Consider the following 19133-nt stretch of genomic DNA (forward strand, 5'->3'; position numbering starts at 1 on the left):
TAGCTACGTGACCCGGCCCCGCCCCCGGTCCCGCCACGTGCTTGGTGTGGATTCCGCTCGGTCGGGTTGGTGATGAGTGGAGGTAGTGGGATCCCCAGCCCCGCGAGGACGCCCCCAGATTGCCAGGGATCGTCTAGTCCTTAAAGGTACTGGTTGAGAAACTGTACTGTAGTGAGCTTGGCAAAGGTGGCGTCATCCAGGCTTTTTCCTTATTTCCTCGGTGCCGTGTCACGCCCTGCCACTGGGCAGTAACTTCCTGGATTGAAAAGAGACACTGGGTAGGTGGAAGGTAGCTGTCGTGTGAAGGAGCGGTGGGGGAGAGTAGCCCTTTGGTTAGGTATGGTTCAGAGTGTATTTTTTAAAAAATATCTTTTAGTTGTCAATGGGTCTTTATTATTTTTTAGTCTATTTATATGTGATGCTGAGAATCGAACCCAGTGCCTCACACTCTACCACTAAGCTACAATCCCAGCCCTCAAAGTGTACTTTCACTTCTAAACCTCAAGTCCGCTTTATGACAGCTTGACTTGGCTATTTTTACAAAAGAGCGACAGAGAAGGCAAGTAACCTTGTTCAGGGTCCAGAAAGGGCAAACAGCTGGATCTTATTACATAAACAAAGAACAGATATCTAAGGGGATTCTTTATTTTTTTTTTCTCCTTTTGGTAGTGGTAGTTGAACCCAGGGGCTTCCTACAATTGAGCTATACCCCAACCTTTTTAATTTTTTAAGACAGAGGGTCTCATTAAGTTGATGGGACTGACATCCAGCTTGTGATCCTCCTGCCTCAGCCTCCCAAGTCTCTGGGATTATTGGCATGCACCACCCCCCAAGAGGATTCTTTGCTTTGTGACAGTTTGACCTTCATTCTGTAGGGGAAGGTGAACCATGAATGAACCTAGGGAATACTAATTACTGTTAGTCAGGGAGTGACTGAGGCAAGGGAACCAAATAGAAGGCTATGTGGGTGGGGGGGGCAAAATTGCAATGTTTGCCGTCAAGGGGAGAAATAAAGAATGTACACGAGCTTCTGCCCTTTTTAGTGCTTTATTCACTCAAACTACTCAATACAATTTCACTCTATAGGTTCTTAAACAAGAAAACAACAATCCTTAATGCTAGGCAGTGCAATAGACAATCAATTCACAGCAAACAATTCTATATTAATTTTAAGCACTGCAAAACACTTAATCATGATAGGCTAGTCATTTCCTCTACATGCTAAGTTCAAAAATCTCAAGCCTTAGGTTTTATGTCCAGCTGATGCACACTCACTTTAGACCCGGGTGACCAGCTTTGGAACCAAGGCAGGCTGTTCCTGGCATGGAATGGACGACTAGTTGAGGAGAGGGTTGTAGGGAGAAGTTGTGGCTCTCACCAGGGTCCAGACCAGGCAGTAGAGTTTGAGAGTGGGTGAGGATCATGCAGAGGATCAGGAAACCACGTCAGTTGATGGGATGTTAGGTCCTCACCAGGCTTTCCAGCTCCAGTGCATTCTTGTTTCAGCTGGCTGAATCCCTGTTCATCAGCTCTATTATTTATACTAAATTCTGGGACTTTTGACCCCCCTTTCAGTCCACTGGAATTTTCCATGACATCATTTACCCTGGGGTCAGAAACATCTGGTCTGGTGGTGGTCTCCACCCTGATCCTCTCGCCTTTCCCTTGTATCTGGCAAGGTCAGCCTGCCGGGGGCTTTACCAGGGTGAGGGGAAGTAACTTGTTTGAGGTCATACTGGAGGGCTCTGTGGGTGTGCCTGGTGAGACTGCTGGCTTTAAAATGGAGTTGCTTAGGCTCAGGCCTAAGGTCATCCTCCCAAAGGCCCTTGTGGTAATCCATGTGAGAGATGAGAGTGTCCTGATGAAGTGCTCATATATCTGTTATGAAATAAGGATGACTTGAGTGACCATATAGAGGCCATCACCTGAACTAAAAAATTAAGAAAGGAGGAGGAAGTACATCCAATAAAGGGATCAGTTTTGTTTTGGGTGTATTAAATTTGGTTAACCAAGGCTAATGTTGATTCCAGTGTACAAAGTGGACTAAAGCTTCTCTGTCTTTTCTATGATATGTGGCAGAATAAGAGTCTTCAGAATTGGAAGGCCTCAGAGGCTTACATCCTAATTCCAGTGATCCTGAACGTCTCTACCACTGCATTGACTACATTTTGATTTGAAACACTTAACTGGTATCCATCTTTTCCCCTAATCCTGTGCTATCCAGTACTGTAATAATGACTAGCCACGTATGGCTTTTGAACACTTGAAATGTGGCTAATGCAAGTTGAGAGAGGCTATTAAGTGAAAGCTACACACCAATAAATAAATACCACTGCCCAAGAATGTCAGATCTCACTAATAATATCTGTATGCTAATTACATGTTGAAATAATTTTTGAAATGTTGGATTAAATAAAATATATTATTAAAATTAATCTCAGCTGTTTTACTTTTTTTGACAATGTGGCAACTAGAAAATATGAAACTGCATGCACTATTTTCCTATTAGATGCCAAAGCCCTACATTTAAAACCTATTTGCAGAGGGTGGCATCTGTGCCTTGTGCTTCTTTTTAGCCTCCCTGATGGTGCCGGGCACATACATAGTACACAGAAAGGAAAAAGATCCCTTACAAGGATGTTTATTAAGTTGTGTCTTTGACAATAATTACAGACTTAGTATTGTTAGTATTGTTTTGCTTCATTAGAGCTCCATGGCACCCCAATGATCTCTGACTCAGGTCCCCTCCTATGAAATAGAACTAGGTGTGAAGGCTGGCAATTGAATCTCTTTAGAAAGATGGGAACTGGCTGGGTGTGGTGGCACATGCCTGAAATCCCAGCAGCTTGGGAGGCTGAGATAGGAGGATCGTGAGTTCAAAGCTAGCCTCAGCAACTGCGAGGCGCTAAGCAACTCAGTGAGACCCTGTCTCTAAATAAAATACAAAATAGGGCTGGGGATGTGGCTCAGTGGTCTAGTACCCCTGAGTTCAATCCCTGGTACTAAAAAAAAAAAAAAGGTGGGAATTGTTCTCCCAAGGAGAATGTAAAGTGTGGTGGGGAAAACAACTTTATAGCTTTGTAGTTATAGATTCACATTCTACCTCAACTTGTGTGACCTTCATCTGTCTTGTTCTCTGGGCCTTTAGTTTTCTTAATGAAGTGGCGATAGTTTTACATTTTACATTTAGGTCTGTATTCCATTTTGAGTTAATTTTTGGGAAGAGTGTATAGTCTGTTATTTTGATTCTTTTCTTTTTTTCTTTTTTGCTAATGTATGCCTATGTTATTCAAGCACCATTTTTGAGGTTGAGGGTACCTGAGAGATTAAACTCAGGGCCACCCAGCCACTGAGCCACATCCCCAGCCCTATTTTGTATTTTATTTAGAGGCAGGGTCTCACCGAGTTGCTCAGCACTTCACCATTGCTGAGGCTGGCTTTGAACTCGGGATTCTCCAGTCTCAGCCTCCTGAGCTGCTGCGTGTGCCACCACACATGGCTACAAACACCAATTTTTTAAAAACTCATGCTTTTTTGTTCCTTTGTCAAAGATCATTTTAGTATATTTATGGGTCTACTTCTGGGATCTGTTTTTTTTTTTTTCTTTTTTTAATGTATTTTGGTGGGTTTTTTTGGTACTGGGAATTGAACCCAGGGATGCTTAACCCCTGAGTTACATCCCCAGCCCTTTTTATTTTGAGACAAGTTTTTACTCAGTTGCTTAGGACCTCGCTAAATTGCCCAGGCTGGCCTTGAACGTTGTGATCTTCCTGCCTCTACTTGCCAAGTTGCTGGGATCACAGCACTACTGCACACAGCTTGGGCTCTGTTTTTTCCCCCCACTGATCTATTTGTTTCATTAGTACCACAGTATTTTGATCACTTCAGCTTTATAATAAATCTTTATATCAGGTGGTGTTGGTTTACCAACATGGTTATTCTTCAATGTTATGTTGACTATTAAGGGTCTTTTACTTCATATAAACTATACGATTATTTCCTAAAGCTAATATTCACAAATAACTTGCTGGAATTTTTCTTGTGATTGCACTGAATCCTCAGCTCAAGTGAGGAAGAACTGACATCTTGACAGTTTTGTATTGAGTCTCCTATTTATAAACATTGAATATCTCCGTTTATTTTGTTCTTTGATTTCTTCAAAGTTTTGTAGTATTCTTTATATAGATCTTGTACATATTTTGCTAGATTTATACTTAAATATTTCATTTTGGGTGGAGTGAAATAAGGATAAAATAACTTTTGTGATTGTTTATGACAATTAAATGAGATGACAATATTGACTTGCAAACTGTTTAGCCCGTAGAAGTATTACAGTAAATGTACATTCTCCTCTACCTTCCAGCCTGGGTACATTCGTCCCACTCAGAGTTTACTCTCTTTTGTGGATTAATCAGTCAAGTGATCATTGAATGCCTACTCTGTATTGGGCACAATTCTCCAACCTGGAATACAGCAAACATTCCTACTCTGATGAAGCTAACAGGCTAGTGTGGGACATAGCAAACAAATTAGTAAAGTACATAGGCTGTAAGGTATGGATGGGTACTAAGCAGAAGAAGGGAGCTAAAGAGGATCAGAGGTATGGGACAATGAGGGGAGAGTTGCAGTTTTAAATAAAGATCAGGAAGGATTCACCAACTAAACTCAGAAGAGAATTAATGAAAAAAACTGGGAGTGGTGGTACATGCCTGTAATAGCAGCAACTTGGGAAGCTGAGGCAGGAGCATCACAAGTTTGAAACCAGCCTCAGCAATTTAGAAAGACCCTATTTATCTCAAAATAAAGAATAAAAAGGCACAAATGGTTTTAGTTTTACTTTTTACATTTAGGTCTGTGTATACTTTGTGTACAATCAGTGACTCGAAAAATTATGCTCTATCTGTGTAATATGAAATGAGTTACATTCTGCCATCATGTATAATGAATTAGAATAAATAAATAATTTAATTTAAAAAAGAATAAAAAGGATAGGGTATGTAGCTCAGTGGTAGAGTGCCCCTGGGTCTAATCCCCAGTACAAAAAAAAAAAGTGAATGAAAGTGAGAGCCATATGCAGATCTAGGGTAGAGGGAGTATCAAGGAAAGACTTAGAAGGCCAGAATGTGCTTATTACATTGGGAGAACAACTAAAGTGGTTCAAGTTAAGATTGAGAAGAGCAGAGGATGAGGTCAACAAAGAGACAGCTCCTGCAGAGCCCTAAACCATTATAAAGACACTAGCTTTTAGTCCAGGTGAAATGGGAAGCTAATGGACTGCACTGCACCGATAAATGATATGATCTGGCTTAGTAACGGGATCTCTATCACTCTGGCTGCTGTATCCAGAAATCGGGAGACGAGTTAGGTAACTACTGTGAAAAATGAGAACAGCTTTGGGAGAAATGAGGGCAGCTTTGGTGGCAGGAATGAAAGTAGTGAGAAATAACTGAGGCTTATGGACCCATACTAGGGGGTCAGGGGTGTCCTGGAACCCACTGAATTTTTATACAAATGTGTACATATGCATTTTGGAGGGGAAAACTTCTATTGGAGTCTCAAAGCAAAACTATGGTGGTGAATAATCAGGACACCCCTTGCCTATTTCTAGCTATTCAAAAATCACAGGGCAGGGGATAGAGCTCCTTTGGCAGAGTGCCTGCCTTGCATGCACAAGGCCCTTGGTTCAATCCCCAGCACCACAAAAAAACAAAATGAAACAAAAATCCATGATCAGCTCCTTTCTTCAGACCATGGTCATAAATCCTCCAGGGCATTGATCTTGTTTGTGTCTCAAAGCTAACACCATTCTTAAGACTATCATTCCTAACTTCCAGTTTAGATTCATTAGAGTTAAGAAGAAATAAAAATCACAGGGAGATGGGTAGATTCTCTATATTTTCTATGCTAGAAGCTGGAAGCTGGGAAGCCACAGGCAGGAATAGGGGAAAGGTTTCTTACCTTCCTAGAGAGGATGGGCACTCATGAGGTTAGTTTCCTCTCAGTGGATTCCCTTCTTTAATAAGCTCTGCTCTATGAATCACATAAATCTCAGCAGTGAAAGCCAATTTTACGGTTTGGTTTGCTTAATAGTCGCACAATTAAAGTAAGTTGTAAAAAATGGTGGTGGTGTTTGCCAGGATAAATATTTAAAAGGGAATAGCTGTAGGAAGATATAATTAAAATCAATCCCTGGTTTTTCATCTTAGTACAGGCTGCAGAGATTGGTTCTTAATCAGAGGTGTTACCTGGCCTCTCCTTTGAAAACCTTGTGCTACAGCTGCCAGGCTCAGGTAGGAAGGAGCAAAGCTTTGGGAGTAGCTGTGCATGGCAGAGCTGGGAGGGGGCACAGTTTGGGGGCAGGACTGAGAGGAGAGTTAAGGTGTGGGGAAGGTGGTGTTGTCACTTTCCTTGAGCTCCTGAATTGGGTTTTCTAGTGTGAAGAAGAAAGTTAACGCTTTTCAGAGGACAATGTGGTTTTTATAAAGAGTTGAGCCTATTTGGGAAGCAAATTTCAGTTCTGTATCCTGCATAGGACACAGAGCTGGTTGACAGGTAGTATTGGTGATTGTCAGTTTTCCAGCTTTGGTTTTGGGGGCAGAGGTTGAAGACAGCTTTTTTTCTCTTTAAAAAAAAAAAAAAAAAGCTATCTTAAGAAACTAGGGATTGAACCTAGAGGTACTTTACCATGAGCTACATCCTCATCACCCCCAACCCCTTTTTTTGGAATCAAAGGGATTTATGGGTCTACCTTTTCCATAAATAAATCCATACAGAGTTGGGAATTAGGACCATGTTATATACAGAAAGGAAGACAGCATGGCATTCAGGCTCAGGGATAGTACACATCATCAGGTGTGGCATCCTCCCAAGTACACTCAAGGCTCCTGGGATCCCCATTGGAATGGAAACAGTAGAACTCATGCTGCAGGATCTATCAGAATTTGGGGGTCCCAGGAAGGTTTAGCCTATGATCCAGTTCCAAAAGTCCCAGGCTTCTCTGCCACCTCCAAAGCTAGCTTCAGGTTCTGATCAAACAGCTCACCCCTGATGCATACTTCCAGGGAGTAGAATGGATTATTGAGGGCAAAATCTCAGTAAATTTCATAAATTTTTCAAAGAACAGAATCTATTCCAGTTTGCCCAGGTTCTGCCACAACCTTGATCCCTGTCAGTATCTAGAAGAAGTGCAGTTTGAATGTGCCTGAGCTTCCCTGTTCAGGAGACAGCTGGGAGCTAGTGGCAAGGAGCAAGTGGAATATGGAGGCCAGCATGAGCTTCTCTGATTGGAGGTGGGGCCGGGTTGACTAAATTGAAGAGACACCAGCTAATTAGCAGGGTGCTCCAGCACCTCTTTTTCATTGGCCATGTACTGCCCTTCATGTCCACACCTCTGAAGGCCAGCACTGTTTGGCCCATGTTAGGAAGATTTGACAAAGGCAAGGTCATTTTGAAACATATCCTTCATCTTAGAACAAGACCCACCTCACAATCACTGTGAGTCAGCTTGACCTTCAACCTCAGGCAATACTTGATCATCATGCAAAGAAAGGAAATTGCTATCTGGGACTGGAATTCTGTAAACACCTGGTTTGACATGGAACAGTGACCACCTCAAATAATGGAGTTGACCATAAGGACCCTTCCCTTCCCTGACAAACCCCTCCCAGCAGCCTAACCACAAAAATTCACCCACTCCCTCATCTGTCTATAACTACCTCAGGCTATAAGCAGAAGAAAGGGCTCAGTCTCTGGGCCCCCTCTGCAGGTTTGTCCCTCATAAACCTGTTACTGTTGAGCTGCCTCTCCTCTCTCTTGATTTCCTTCATTTCTTTCCTTACAGCCCACCTGGATGCTGTCTTGCTGTCTGAAGGCAACCAGCACATGCTCTTGTGTAGCTCGATAGCAGATCCAGAGGGTACCTGAATGTAGCTCAGCCCGTGGCTAGCAGTTGTCCAGTTGGTAAATCAGGCCACCAACTTTGTTCATCTCATACATACTAAAAATCATCATTGCAACAGGTGCTGCTCAAGAACTCGGATCCAGCCTCCTCTCCATGTTCCCACAACCCCCATCCCTTTTCATTTTTTGAGACAGGCTCAGTTGCTAAGGCTGGTCTCAACTTGTGATCCTCCTGCCTCAGCTTCCCAAATCGCTGGGATTACAGGTGTGCGCCACCACGCCCTTTCTGCCACTCTTGTTCCTCTGACCCCTTTCTTATTCCAAAACCCCTTCCCTCCTCTCTCTTTTGTTGGGCAGTCCTGCCCACGCCCTCTGGTTTAAGGCTACTGACCTGGGCAGCTCTTTGTGTCTCCCTCACCTGCCTACACTTGGCCTTGATAGCACCCACTGGGAGGATCCTTAGGGGGCACCCAGACAGCGTAATACTCAGGCTCTTAGTATAACCTGGACAGGTGGCTATTGCATACAAAGTAAGTGGCAGAAGTGGGACTCCAGCCTTAGGCATTTTCTTTTTTCAGAGTCTTTTCCTTAAGCGAATATGGTGTTCTCAAAACCAGGGTGACCTAAGGTTGCGTTGTTAAAAAGTGGTTTGGGGCTGGGGATGTGGCTCAAGCGGTAATGTGCTCACCTGGCATGCGCGGGGTGCTGGGTTCGATCCTCATCACCACATAAAAATAAAATAAAGATGTTGTGTCCACCGAAAACTGAAAAATAAATATAAAAAAAATAAATAAATAAAAAGTGGTTGTATTGGTCCATTTTCCATTATTATAATGAAATACCTGAAGCTGGGTAACTTTATAAAGAAGGGAGGTTTACTTAGCTCACAGTTCTGGAGTTCAAAGGCATGATCCGGGGAATAGCTTGGCTTTGGGAAGGATGGCATTACAGGAGCACGTGCAGAAGTGAGAGACCACATTGCAGAACAGAAAGCCAGAGAATGACTCAGGGTTCAGGCTCAGGCTTTTATAGCTTATCTTCAAAGAACTAACCACAGGGGTTCCATAAGAACTACCTTAGTCCCTTCACAGGGTAGGCCTCGGTGACCTGAGGACCCCCCACCAAGCCCTACCTCCCATCATCACCACATGGAAGACCAAAGTCTCAATCTTTGGGGGACAAAGCATATCTGAACCATAGCAGTGGTGGATCATGGGCACTGTGTAATGATTGTTCCTCATTGGAGTGTCTGGGAACTGAAGTTACCATTCTTCCTCCCATCAGAGGACAAAGAAGTAAACTTTATTGTTGTTGAAATGGAGGTAAGGCAGGACAAGAGTGCGTGGAGAGAATCAGTGTGGATAAGAAACTTTTAAAAATATGGCTTCCTAGCCCAGCCACGGTTTCTGAGAAGCACTGAGTTCCCTTAAACTTTAGCAACTTGCTAAGGGAAACAACTTCCTTTTTTCCCCCCAGTACCAGGGGATTGAACCCAGGGCTTTGCACATGCTAGGCAAGCACCTTACCAGAGTTACATCCCCAGTCCTTTTTATTTTTGAGAGGGTTTCACTAAATTCCCCTGGCTGGCCTTGAACTTTCTTTCTGCCTTAGCCTCCCAAGTAGCTGTGATTATAGGCATTATATGCTACCATGCCTGGCTTCTGTAATTTTAATTCTTGTGATTTTGGAGATCATCTTCCATTTTATACATTTCATTTTTACATATAGAAAGATGTCTCTGGGGGCTGGGGATGTGGCTCAAGCGGTAGCACGCTTGCCTGGCATGCGCGGGGCGCTGGGATCCATCCTCAGCACTACATAAAAATAAAATAAAGATGTTGTGTCCACCGAAAACTAAAAAATAAATATTAAACAGTTCTCTCTCTCTAAAAAAAAGTAGCGATTTAAAAAAAAAAAAAAAAGAAAGAAAGATGTCTTTGGGTAGTTGGGAAGCTGGGGATATAGCTCAATGGTGGAGCAAGAGGCCCTGAGTTTGATTCCTAGTACTGCAAACAAACAAAAAGCTATAACTGGGAATTAAGCTACATCTAGTCTTTTAGCAATTAATTTGCTAAGTGAACTTGGACAAATCATAGACATCTAGAATAATCATTAGGTAGTAAAAGTTGCTTTACTTCTCTGGGGTATGTTGAGACTTCAAAACTAAAGTGAAGGAAAAAGTATTCTCACTGTGCAAACACATTAATATTAAATAATAAGGATGCATGGTGATAGTGGGAAGTATAGGAGCTTTTGGATTGTTTCCTTTAGCAAGTTGCTTCACTTCTTAGCCTCAGTTTTCTCATCTTTATAATGAAGAGATGTACTTTACAGGTTGTTGTGAGATTAGAGATGGCATAGGTCAAGCCTTAGCATAAGGCCAGACACATGGTAGATATCTCACAAATGGTAGCTATTATTAATAATCTGACCACCAGGCTTGCTTGATTGAAATTGCCTTACAATTTACAAAACAACTGACAACCAACAACACACACAGGGAGAACAATGCCAGGTGCAGAAACACACACTTGGGCTGGGGATATAGCTCAGTTGGTAGAGTGCTTGCTTAGCATGCACAAGACCCTGGGTTCAAACCCCAGCACCACCAAAAAAAAAAAAAAAAGAAAGAAAAGAAACACACTTGTAATTCCGGGGTCTCAGGAGGCTGAGGCAGGATTGTAAATTCAAGGCCAGCCTGAGCAACTCAGCAAGACCCTGTCTCAAAAAAAAAAAAAGATTGGGGGTGTGTCTCAATGGTAGGGTGCCCCGAGGCTCAATCCCCATTATGGTGTAGTGGGGTAGGAGGAAGAAAAAGAAAATAATCAACCACCCAGTGTGGTCCTTACCATTCCCTAAAGGTGACTGCTGACTCCCCAGTGTGCACAAATCCTGCCAAATGCTGTTAGCAAAATGGTGGTGCAGCCAGATGGAACTCGGTTCCTCCTCTGAGATGGAGAGTGCTTTAGTGAAGGATGGCTGAGTGCAGATTCACTGGAATGGCTTTGACTGCCAAGTGATGGAAGGAGGGAGCCAAATGCAATGGGAAGGCTGCGAGCAGCTGGGAGGCAGTGTGTACTTGCCGACTCTTTGATCTTTCCCTGCTTCTGAAACATTTTATTCCTCTATTCTCCACTTAAGAGTCCTCTAGGCAATCAGGGCTGCCCACAGATCTCGCTGACATATGGACATCCCCTTTTGCTTGTTTGGTGTCATGAGGAATTCCTATTAGCTGCTAACTGCGGAGGTGGCCCACTGCACTCTAGAGGTTGTTGTGTAAACCTCCTTGAGCTGCTCATGTGCTCAGAACAGGTAAAGATTTCATGTGTCAAGCAAGTAAGGGAGACACAGCGGGAAGAGGCTTCTTAAACACAAGCCTCTTTTATTTTGGTTGCCACTTCTGTGAGTCAGGTTGGTCTTCTCACCACTTTACCAATCAACATCTAGCTATGTGGGTATTATTCATTCAACAGATATTTATTGAGCCCCATTATGTGCCTGGAATAATTTTAGGTTGTGACCAGGACAGACAAGCTCCCTGTCCTTGTGGGAGTTTACATTCTTGTGGGGAAAGACATTAACTCGTGTACAAATAAGCTAATTTAAGATAGTAAACAGTTTAATGAACTTATAATATGGTAGTGACAGGAGGTGGGGGATGACTTTTTATCTCAGAAAGGGACATTGGGACAAAGACTGTCATGCTACCTGAAGTCAGGTTCCAAGTAGAGAAGGACATTGATTCAAGATCCCAAATGGCACATTAGAGGACTAGAAAGCTAGCCAATGAGAATAAAGAGGAAGAGTACAGCAGATCCAGTTGGAGAGGCGGCACAAAGTGAGGGCCACAGAGCACCTTCAGCCCACATGGTGTTTTTGAGATTTCACTAAAAACAAAAACATTCTTGACTTGCAATTTCTTTGAAAATTAAAAAAACAACAAACAAACAGCCATATTCTGGGATGGGAACATTTGCTTCAAAGTAGAACAATTATATTCTGTCTTCTTCTGTCCTCAATGGGGCTATTATCAATTTGGAAATGATATTTACCAATCCTGGAGTACCATGTAGGTTTAATGAAGGATTGATTTTTTTTTTCCTTCTCAGTAATGGAAGCATATGATGACTTGGAGTGACTTAATTTTGGTTCTTAAAACAATCCTAATTTGTCAAAAGACTGTTGTTAAAGGTGGGAGGACAGGGCAATAATGAGGCAAGTGACTAGGGCCAGTGGAGACAGAAATGGACAGATTCTGTCCAAAAACTAAAAAAAATAAATATTAAAAATTCTCTCTTGGGCTGGGGATGTGGCTCAAGTGGTAGCGCGCTCGCCTGGCATTCGTTCGGCCCGGGTTCGATCCTCAGCACCACATACCAACAAAGATGTTGTGTCTGCCGAGAACTAAAAATTAAAAATTCTCTCTCTCCTCTCTCTTTAAAAAAAAAATAAAGAAATAAAAATTCTCTCTCTCTCTCTTTAAAAAAAGGACTGGAGATGTGGCTCAGTGACAAAGCGTCCCTTGGTTCAAAGCCCCCATGGGGGTGGGGGATAGCATTTAAGGATAAAACGTTAACTTAGAAAGTCCAAATTCTTTATAGATGTCATTGAAGGCCTTTCCACACTGTTCACAAACTATATTTCCAGTGCTAACTCTCACTGTTGCCAGGAATGAACCCTCTGCTCCAGTTATATCAGTCTGCTTATTACCTACCGTTTTATTTTTTTCACTTAGATAACATTCTCTTTAATCTGTGCTGTCACAAAATGGCTACTCAATACTTGAAAAGTGGCCAGTCTAAACTGTGATTGCTGATAACACTCAGATTTTAGAAAACAAGCAAAGAGGGATTCCCAACTCTGGGGCCCCTTCTCTTTGAAGAAGTCTCTCTTTTGCAGTAAACCCACTTTTTGCTTGGAAAAAAGAAAAAAGAAAAGAAAAAGTAACATTAGTAACCTTTAAATACTGATTACATATTGAAATGTTAATTTTTTTGAGAGAATTTTTTTTTAGATATATTTTTAAAATATTTATTTATTTATTTTTAGTTATCGGCAGACACAACATCTTCATTAGTATGTGGTGCTGAGGATCGAACCCTGGCAGCACGCAGGGCAGCACGCATGCGAGAGGAGCGCGCTACCGCTTGAGCCACATACCCAACCCGAGAATTTTTTAATATTTATTTTTTAGTTATCGGCGGACACAACATCTTTCTTTGTATGTGGTGCTGAGGATCAAACCCAGGTTGCATGCATGCCAGGCAAGCGCACTAGGGCTTGAGCCATATCCCCAGCCCCGAATGTTAATATTTTTGATAAATCAAATAAATTATTAAAACTAAATCCACTTGTTTCTTTTTAGATTAGCTATTGTAAAAATTAAAATATATGTGGCTTGCATTATTTATTGGGTATTACTCTATTAATTAACCAAGGTAGAAGTGGGCTCACAATTCAACCCATTTTTGTACTTCTTTTATGCTGAAATAATAAAGTGAGAAGTGGGCTCACAATTCAACCCATTTTTCTACTTTTTTCATGCTGAAATAATAAAGTGATGAATGAGGGCTGAGGTTGTGGCTCATCGGCAGAGCACTCGCCTTGCATGTGTGAGGTTTGATCCTCAGCACCACAAAAAAGTAATAAGTGAAATAAAGGTATTGTGTCCAACTACAACTAAAGTGATGAATGACAGAAAAGTCTAAGTGTGGGTTCATAGATTTGAGGTAGGTGTACCCTTAGACAAACTGAAAGTGCTATCCCTGACCAACTGGCAGCTCAAGAAAGCAAAGATTTTTTGTGCCAGAGATGGAAAGAGTACTAATAACTTGTGCTTCTGCTCAATAAGTGTTAGACAACAACTTCTAGGCATCCACACTAATAAAAAAATCTATCCTTTGAATCCATCTTTCTCTCTTCTTCTACATCTAGTCACTAAAACAACTCTTCTTGTAAATTTCTTTTAATTCTGTTTTTTTCCAGTCCATATCTAATCAGTCTTAGTTATTACCTTGCTTTTGAAGATGCATTTTTCAAGTAGTCTCCCAGCTTCTTTCTTCCATGTTCATTTCATTCTATATACTGCAACTAGAATGACATCTGATATTTCTTTGCAGATTAATTCTTTGCTTAAAATACCTCCATTGATTTCCACATTGCCAACAGGAAGAATTATTTAGAATTCAAGGCTTTGCAAACTTTCTTCCTACTTCTATCTATAAAATCTTCGCTTTAGGGAAACTCATATATTGAGTTAATATATGTAAAGCACTTAGAATCCTGCCTGGCCTGTGCTAAGAAGTGTTAAGTCTTACGTATTATTTGAATATGCTGTCTGAGTATGCATTTCTGCCTCCAGAACACTAATTCCCTTTTCCTGTTTAAATACCAAATCTCCAAAGGAAGGAATAACTAAATCTATTAAAGATCAACAAGGGTAATTGTTTCTAATAGGAAAACTTAAATAATAATAAAAAAAACTTTAAATGTCCTCTCCATAATTAACAAAACCTATAAAAATGAATCCTAATTTATCACAAAATCAAAATTCAGACTGGATAAGATGGAAATAAAGGTAATAAGTATTTCTTTCATTCAAGAAACAGGAAATTTATGAAATGTTTTAGAGCAAAAGTAATTCTGAAAACAACATAAATGGATTCTAGATTAAGGGCACTCTCCAATTTTGGCATATTATTAGAATAACTTAGGAACTTCAAAAATACAGTTGTCTCTGCTGGGGTTAGAGTGTTTTGTCTAATAGGCACTAGATTTGATCCCTACTCATGTAAAAAGAAGAAGAAAAATAGTTGTCTGAACCCCATCCCACCCAGGTTTACTCAAGATATTTGACTTTTTCTTTTTTTTTTTTTTTTTTTTTTTTTTTTTAAAGAGAGAGTGAGAGAGGAGAGAGAGAGAGTGAGAGAATTTTTTTAACATTTATTTTTCAGTTCTCGGCGGACACAACATCTTTGTTGGTATGTGGTGCTGAGGATCGAACCCGGGCCGCACGCATGCCAGGCGAGCGCGCTACCGCTTGAGCCACATCCCCAGCCCCGACTTTTTCTTTTTTTAAGCTTTATAGGTGATTCATGTGTACACTTTTAAAAGTATCAAAGGTGATTCTCATATACATCCACGTATGACAATGACTGGTCTAATCAAAGGGAAAGTTTGCTTTAAGAAGGTTGAACATGTTTGGTATACATTTTTCTCAATGTTCTTCTAAAATTTTTTTGAAAATACAATATCCAGAGAACTGAGTAACCCAGAATAACTTTTGTGTTTGAGTAGTGTTCTTAAAACAAGACAAAATAAAAAATTCCAACCTTTTGATATAGGATTCAGAAAAATATATACATCTCAAATAGCAGAGTACTCATGTAAACACTTGTCTGTTTATCAGACTTATATCAATTTATAAATTTCAAAATAATTATGTAGGTAAATATATATTTAACTGTACACAATATTTACAACTTAACAGATTTTCAACTCAAAAGTAAACACTTAAGCCTTAAAATGTATGAAAAAGTTGGCACTTTGTTACATAACACTTCAAAAATTTCAAAAGCAACTTTACCTCAAAAATACATTACACCAACCTTCCAAAGTGCTACTGTTCCTGGCTCATTTTATCTCAAAAATAAACACGAGTATCCAAACCTCTAGGAAAGGAGTAACAGATGTATTGTTATACTGAAAGCATTTTTACTGCTGAAAAAAACTTTACAATAGCTACAACAATAGTGGAGCAGGCCTATAGAATCCCAGCTACTCCGCAGGTTGAGGCAGGAGGATCTCCAAGTTCGAGGCCAGTCTGGGCAAGTCAGGAAGACCCTGTCTCAAATTTAAAAAGGGGGGGGGCAGGGAGCTGGGGCTGGGACTTAACTGTAGAGCTTCACCGGATCCAATTCCCAGTAAGGTAAGAAACAAAACAAGAAACCTTATAATAAAGCCCCTTTCACCCTCCAATCCTGAGATAACAAATCCTGTAGTTCTCCCTCATCGTCGCTGTCAGCATTCTCCTCTTCCTTTTTTTGCAGTTCTTTTATAGTCAAAACCTCTTTAAGTTTATTTTTAATCTCATCCTGGCGATTCCGCAGCTTTTCCACCCGACGGTAACATTCTATCTGCTCATCAATCTCCCCAATCTGGCGGTCCAACCGTCCCTCCTCATCCTCTTCAGCGACTATAGCTTCGGAAATAGTGTTGACCTGCCTCATGGCTTTTTGAAATTCCTCCCACTCTTTGTCCATTTGGTCCTTTGGAGCATCAACCTTTCGTACCTTTGCATCTACTTCAGGGTCGTCAAAAAATCCTTCCGGTAATGCTTCCGCGGTATTCTCTCTCCTTTCCACCACTTTTTCATGTATTTCTGCTTTCTCAATTGACCCTGAATGAGGAATTAAGGGGGCCTTGGGAGGATTGGTATTAAAGGAATCGTTTGGTAGCACACTACTTGTTGCTTCCCGAGAGGAAGAAAGTGAGTGTTCTTTGCCGTGTGTACTAGGCGGCAGCTTACTATCTCCTTTTTTTCCTTCTCCGCCTCCCTCCTCTTCCTCCTCCTCCTCCTCCTCATCTTCATAATCAGGGAGTAAACCGAGTCCCGAAGGTTTACTGGGTGTCGATCTAGCGGACTCTTTTCCTGTTTTGTCAAAGTTGGTGGACAAAGCGGACGTGGAGGGCTGTACCTGAGGAACCGAGGCCTTCGCTCTCTTGGCGTCTTGATTATCCGCATCCGACGCTTTCCTCTTGATGAGAAGAGACGCAGCGTTTGCAGATGGACCCTGGGCGGCTCCCTTCGCACCTTTCAGCTCGGACACTTTCTCTCGGTGCTGCTTTCCCAAGACGTGAGTCTGCCACAGGAGCTCGCTCTTTACCGGGGTGTTACAAAGGGCACAGCTCAACTGCCCCAAGCGGTTGTACTTCGCGAACGGAGATTCTATCCTTTTCCGGTTACTGCTCAGACGCTGCTTCTCCTTCATCAATCGTCTGAGTTCTTCTTGATTTACTACTCGCTTCCCGGCCGCAGGCCGAGCGGAGGCGGAGGACGCCATTTTTGCGACCAGATCTCTGGCGATTCTGGCTTCCGTCCCGGCGAGGCTTGATTGCGTCACTTCCTGATGGAGCGACGATTGGTCACAGCGCAGGAGAGGGCGTGGCGCCAGAATTTTACCTCAGAACCAGCAAGAAGGCTGTTTTTCCCCGCTCAACCGTTAGGCTATGGCAGCGATCAAAGCTATAAACTCCAAGGCTGAGGTGGCGCGGGCCCAGGCGGCCTTGGCTGTCAACATATGCGCCGCCCGAGGGTTGCAGGATGTGCTGCGGACCAACCTGGGTCCTAAGGGCACCATGAAAATGTGAGACGGCGGTTAGGGCACCAGGCGGTTTTGGGGTGATGGGACGTCCTCTGATGCATAAGTTCCGCGAAGACACTGGAGCGATCAACTTGTAGGCCTGGCTCCCTTTTTGTCATTTCTGACCTGAGAATATCTCTAGCCTGGTGGTCAGGAGGAGAAAAGCCTCCCCCGAGGAAAGAGCCCCCCCCCCCCCCCAGTGAAGCCGTGACACCCGCTCTCCCATTTTCGTTAAGGTTTCTGTGGGATTAGAGAGCCAGTTCATTTGTCTCATTGTAAATGGAAGGCGTTTAACACCTCTTTCTTCCTCGCGTGCAGGGCATCGAACCCAGAGCTTGGTGTACCTAGGCAAATCCTGTCACTGAATTACATCTTCAGCCCCAACTCCTCTGCTTTTTAAAACTGTATGCCCTTAGTCTGTAAATTCGACTCTACCCCCCACTGCCAGCCCCGCTTCGTGGTGCAGGGGTCTTGTGCATGCTTAGCACAGGCTCTACCACGGAGCTAAATTTTTAGACCCAGGACAGATAGTCTTTTTGCATGGCAAGCAATGTGTTGTTATGGAAAGGGTACAGGATTTGGAGCTAGGCAGGCATAGGTTCAAATCCAAATTAATCTTCTAGCTCTGAGTACTTAGGCAAGTTCCTTGAATGCTCTGTGCCTATAATTGTTCGTTATTTTAGTATTTATTTAGCACCATTTTTTTTTCTTTTCACAAGTGGAGAAGAGACTGGTGAGAGCAAAAGGGTATAAGAGAAACATCCTGACAGCAAGGAGAAAACTAATATTAATAGTAGAAGAAGGCACTTACGCACTAGATGCTGGGAAAACAGATGACAAAGATAGTTTTAGTTCTTAAGGAAATCTGGTAGAGACAGATGTGCTAATTATATATAGATGCATATGATTATACTGAGGAAAGGGACTAATTACTGATGGCAGAAGGAAAAGCCTCTCAAATAACAGATGATGGGGCTGGGGTTGTGGCTCAAGTGGTAGCGCGTCTGCCTAGCATGCGTGAGGCACTGGGTTGGATCCTCAGCATCACATAAAAATAAAATAAAGGTATTGTGTCCACCTAAAACTAAAATAAATAAATATTTTAAAAAGATAACAGATGACGTTTGATCATAGTCTTGAAAGAAGAATGAGTTCACCAGTTGGAGAAGGGAGTACAAGTCCTCCTAAGTAGAATAATTTCAGGAATAAGAAAGCCCAACAATGTAAACATAACAAACAAAACAAAAACAAGGGGAAGTAAAAGACTTGATTTGTAGGTAGGTGGTAGATGAGGAAGAAAGATAGACAAGCCAGATTGGGAAAGGTCAAGTATGTCATTGCTAAATTAGTTTGGATTTTACCTTGAAGGTGATGGAGAACAAACAAATTACTGAGGGATTTTTGAGTCACATTGCCTTTTAGAAAAATAAATGTATAGCATGGAAGGTAAATTCAAATTTGGAGGTAATCAGGATGCTGTTTAAGCAGTCCAGGGTAGAATGATAATGACAGTGGGAATGGGGAGGGGGGGTTATGACTCAGAGATATTTAGATCGTAGAATTGACAGAGCTTGATGATCTAGCTTGGTGATGAATGAGGGGAACTAAGTTGAAGGAGTGAATGATTGATGACATTTACCAAAATAAAAACCTGCAGGAAAGTTTGCAAACATGTGCTTTGTTTCTCATACTCTTTGACCCAAGTTTCTAAATACTCAAGTACTCTCCGAATATTCCATTTGTTCTGAATTCACCATAAATTCATCTTGGGAGAAAGGATCCTGTGAGCAGCAAGTGGTGATAGTTACTGTGGTAATCCCCCATGGCATAATGGAGTTTTCAAAGCTCTGTTTCCTTTATTAAGGAAAGTGG

General features: G+C 41.9%; 2 protein-coding genes and 1 pseudogene across 5 annotated transcripts in view; 1 reads left to right on the forward strand and 2 right to left on the reverse strand.

The window, feature by feature from the left end:
- The first annotated feature begins 4 nt into the window (after positions 1-4).
- Cct6b (chaperonin containing TCP1 subunit 6B) overlaps positions 5-19133 on the forward strand; it is a 50484-nt gene continuing 31355 nt past the window's right edge. For 2 of the 4 annotated variants that reach the window (XM_005327771.4, XM_005327773.5), the window contains exon 1: positions 16985-17264. In XM_005327771.4, coding sequence (XP_005327828.1) covers positions 17128-17264 — 137 coding nt within the window. In that variant the 5' untranslated portion in view covers positions 16985-17127. Of the gene's footprint in view, positions 279-16984; positions 17265-19133 lie in introns of those variants that run through there. The other 2 variants (XM_013359816.4, XM_021728057.3) reach the window with 2 other exon arrangements.
- On the reverse strand, positions 1029-14785 carry LOC101972213 (trafficking protein particle complex subunit 4-like; annotated as a pseudogene).
- Znf830 (zinc finger protein 830) lies at positions 15571-16961 on the reverse strand. Its single transcript, XM_005327770.5, has one exon. It carries the CDS (start codon positions 16959-16961, stop codon positions 15849-15851), a length of 1113 nt encoding a protein of 370 aa, XP_005327827.1. The 3' UTR covers positions 15571-15848.

The sequence above is a fragment of the Ictidomys tridecemlineatus genome, chromosome 3 (genome assembly GCF_052094955.1).
Source record: "Ictidomys tridecemlineatus isolate mIctTri1 chromosome 3, mIctTri1.hap1, whole genome shotgun sequence".
In the NCBI taxonomy this organism is placed as follows: domain Eukaryota; kingdom Metazoa; phylum Chordata; class Mammalia; order Rodentia; family Sciuridae; genus Ictidomys; species Ictidomys tridecemlineatus.